Genomic DNA, 1,007 nt, shown 5'->3' with positions numbered 1-1,007 from the left:
GGCGGAGGTGAGGGCGGGGTCGGTCTGGGCGGTGGAGACAGAGGCGGCGGCGGCGAGGGAGGCGGCGCCAAGGGCGGAGGCGGCGACGGCGGTGGTGGGCTTGGCGGAGGTGGTGTGGGCGGCGGCGGTGACGGTGGCGGCGGCGACGGCGATGGCGGCGAGGGCGGCGGCGGCGATGGCGGCGGTGGCGATGGCGGCGGCGGCGACGGCGGCGGAGGCGACGGCGGCGGCGGGCTCGGCGGAGGTGGGCTGGGTGGCTGCGGAGGCGAGGGTGGCGGCGGGCTCGGCGGAGGCGGGCTGGGCGGCGGCGGTGAGGGTGGCGGCGGCGAGGGGGGTGGTGGCGAGGGTGGGGGCGGCGAGGGCGGTGGTGGCGAGGGAGGTGGTGGCGACGGCGGCGGAGGCGAGGGCGGCGGCGGGCTCGGCGGAGGCGGGCTGGGTGGCTGCGGAGGCGAGGGCGGTGGCGGGCTCGGTGGAGGCGGCCCGGGTGGCTGCGGAGGCGAGGGTGGCGGCGGGCTCGGCGGAGGCGGGCTGGGAGGTGGCGGTGAGGGAGGCGGTGGCGAGGGCGGCGGCGGCGATGGCGGCGGCGGCGAGGGCGGTGGTGGCGAGGGAGGCGGCGGCGACGGCGGCGGAGGCGAGGGTGGCGGCGGGCTCGGCGGAGGCGGGCTGGGCGGCGGCGGTGAGGGTGGTGGTGGCGAGGGCGGTGGTGGCGAGGGAGGCGGCGGCGACGGCGGCGGAGGCGAGGGCGGCGGCGGGCTGGGCGGAGGCGGACTAGGTGGCTGCGGAGGTGAGGGCGGTGGCGGGCTTGGCGGAGGTGGGCTGGGCGGTGGCGGTGAGGGCGGCGGATGCGAGGGAGGTGGCGGCGAGGGTGGCGGCGGCGAGGGCGGTGGTGGCGAGGGAGGCGGCGGCGATGGGGGTGGCGGGGAGGGTGGCGGTGGGCTCGGCGGAGGCGGGCTGGGAGGCTGCGGAGGCGAGGGTGGTGGCGGGCTTGGCGGGGGCGGGCTGGGTGG

The 1,007-nt window shown here is 82.8% G+C and overlaps 1 protein-coding gene across 1 annotated transcript; it reads left to right on the top strand.

Moving 5' to 3' along the window:
- Positions 1 to 151: 151 nt before the first annotated feature.
- Positions 152 to 772, top strand: EMIHUDRAFT_125679 (hypothetical protein; the record flags this gene model as incomplete). Its single annotated transcript, XM_005791079.1, has 1 exon — positions 152 to 772. One exon carries the CDS (start codon positions 152 to 154, stop codon positions 770 to 772), a length of 621 nt encoding a protein of 206 aa, XP_005791136.1.
- Between the last annotated feature and the right edge of the window lie 235 nt (positions 773 to 1,007).

The sequence above is a fragment of the Emiliania huxleyi genome, assembly GCF_000372725.1.
Source record: "Emiliania huxleyi CCMP1516 unplaced genomic scaffold EMIHUscaffold_11542, whole genome shotgun sequence".
In the NCBI taxonomy this organism is placed as follows: Eukaryota; Haptophyta; order Isochrysidales; family Noelaerhabdaceae; genus Emiliania; species Emiliania huxleyi.
The sequence above is the reverse complement of the archived record's forward strand: the minus strand, read 5'-3'. Positions and strand labels throughout refer to the sequence as shown.